General features: G+C 56.2%; 1 protein-coding gene across 1 annotated transcript in view; it reads left to right on the top strand.

Moving 5' to 3' along the window:
• Window positions 1-694, top strand: part of NUDC (nudC nuclear distribution protein) — a gene marked incomplete at its 5' end in the record, with an annotated part of 6,726 nt that extends 6,032 nt beyond the window's left edge. Inside the window, one exon of the mRNA XM_010146255.1 lies at window positions 572-694. Coding sequence (XP_010144557.1) covers window positions 572-623 — 52 coding nt within the window. The remainder of the gene's footprint in view (window positions 1-571) is intronic.
• Window positions 695-1,457: the final 763 nt, after the last annotated feature.

The raw sequence follows: 1,457 nt of genomic DNA, 5'->3' as shown, positions 1-1,457 counted from the left end.
AGGAGCTTCTGCATGCTCCCATCTCAGCGTATCGTTCTCAGAGCTTCCTGATGGGGCGGCCTGGGTCCATACAGTCCCATCTGAAGTCAGGCTGCACTGGCCTGGAACCAGATTTCCCCGGTCACGTCCTTCATGAGCTTTCACTGTCGCAGCGCTGGAGATTCTCCCCACGTCCCCAGTAACCCTTAAACTAACAAGCTTGAGCTTAAATCATAATCTGCCCTCGTGATCTCCCCTCTGCCCCACAGTCACTGTCTGAGCTGCTACGTGTCCGTCCAGGAGGTAACAGCTACAGGGTGTGTGTTTGATAGTTCAGTTACTGCCCTGTGTCTGGACTTGCTGACCCAGTGGCTGGCAGGATTGCTGATACCACTGACCCGAGGAAAAAGTCTTTGTAGTGTGGGGAGCGTGTCCCAAAGAGCTCAGCAAAGCACTCCCTGCTGGGGCGGGCGTGGGGAGGAAGCAAACTCGCCAGGGCAGGAAATAGGACTGCCTTTCCCCCACCCTAAACAGAGCTGTGCTCTGGCTCTGCTGACTCATACCCAAGCTCTTGACTTTGCTTTCCTTGCAGGTTCATGGAACAGCATCCAGAAATGGACTTCTCGAAGGCTAAATTCAACTGAGCCCTCCCCTTCTCCCTCACCTTGAACGCAGCAGGATACATATTGCCGGATATCCCTTCCCTTGGGCAAGTCAGCACCTCCAGTGTCCCCCTCCCTGAGCTTGCTGCGGCGGCAGCTCCACCAGCTCATCCTCATTTGTCCTGTTTGAGCAGAGTGCAAGGGCATGGGAGCGGCTCCAGCCGGAGCCATCTGCCACGCTTCTAAATGGCGGTTAGAGCAAAGAGGGCGGCAGGAGCCAGGCTGAGGAGGTTTGGGATCTGAAATCCTTCAGTTATTGCTTGGCTTCACCTCCTGGCTCTTCAGAGCCGCTGCTGCACTCTGCCATCACAGTTTGGCAGCAGGGACCGCGTCTGTACCCCTCCCGCGCAGCTCTCCTGTGAAAATGGGGCAGTCTATTTAGTAAAACAGTTCTCCTCCTGCCTCCTTGGGAAGGGAAAACACCAGGCCAAAACCACCAGCTCTTGCTGTAGAGACAACCTCTGCCCCTCCTTGCTGCTGCTTCTGCTCTTACCAGCAGTGGAACAGACTGAGCCCTGCAGGGCAGGGGAGGGCTGGAGGGTCTGTAGTGGGCTAGGGAGAGGATGGGGGTGGTCTCTGGGGGTGCTGTTCTTGCTGGGAGCGTGTCTTCCGCCGCTTTTCCAAGAGGCTCTCTCCCCACTGACCACTGACAGCGGTCTCTCCTGAGCTCCCGCTGGCGAGTGGCTTTACTTTGCATGTTCGTGTCTTTGTTAAAACTGCAGTGCAACATAAAGGAAAACAAAAAGCGGTGTATTTCCAGGTGGAGTGTGTGCTTTCTCCCACAGGAGGATCCTGGCTGGGGTGGGAGCTGGGAGG

This window comes from Buceros rhinoceros, unplaced genomic scaffold (genome assembly GCF_000710305.1).
Source record: "Buceros rhinoceros silvestris isolate BGI_N320 unplaced genomic scaffold, ASM71030v1 scaffold22252, whole genome shotgun sequence".
In the NCBI taxonomy this organism is placed as follows: Eukaryota; Metazoa; Chordata; class Aves; order Bucerotiformes; family Bucerotidae; genus Buceros; species Buceros rhinoceros.
The sequence above is the reverse complement of the archived record's forward strand: the minus strand, read 5'-3'. Positions and strand labels throughout refer to the sequence as shown.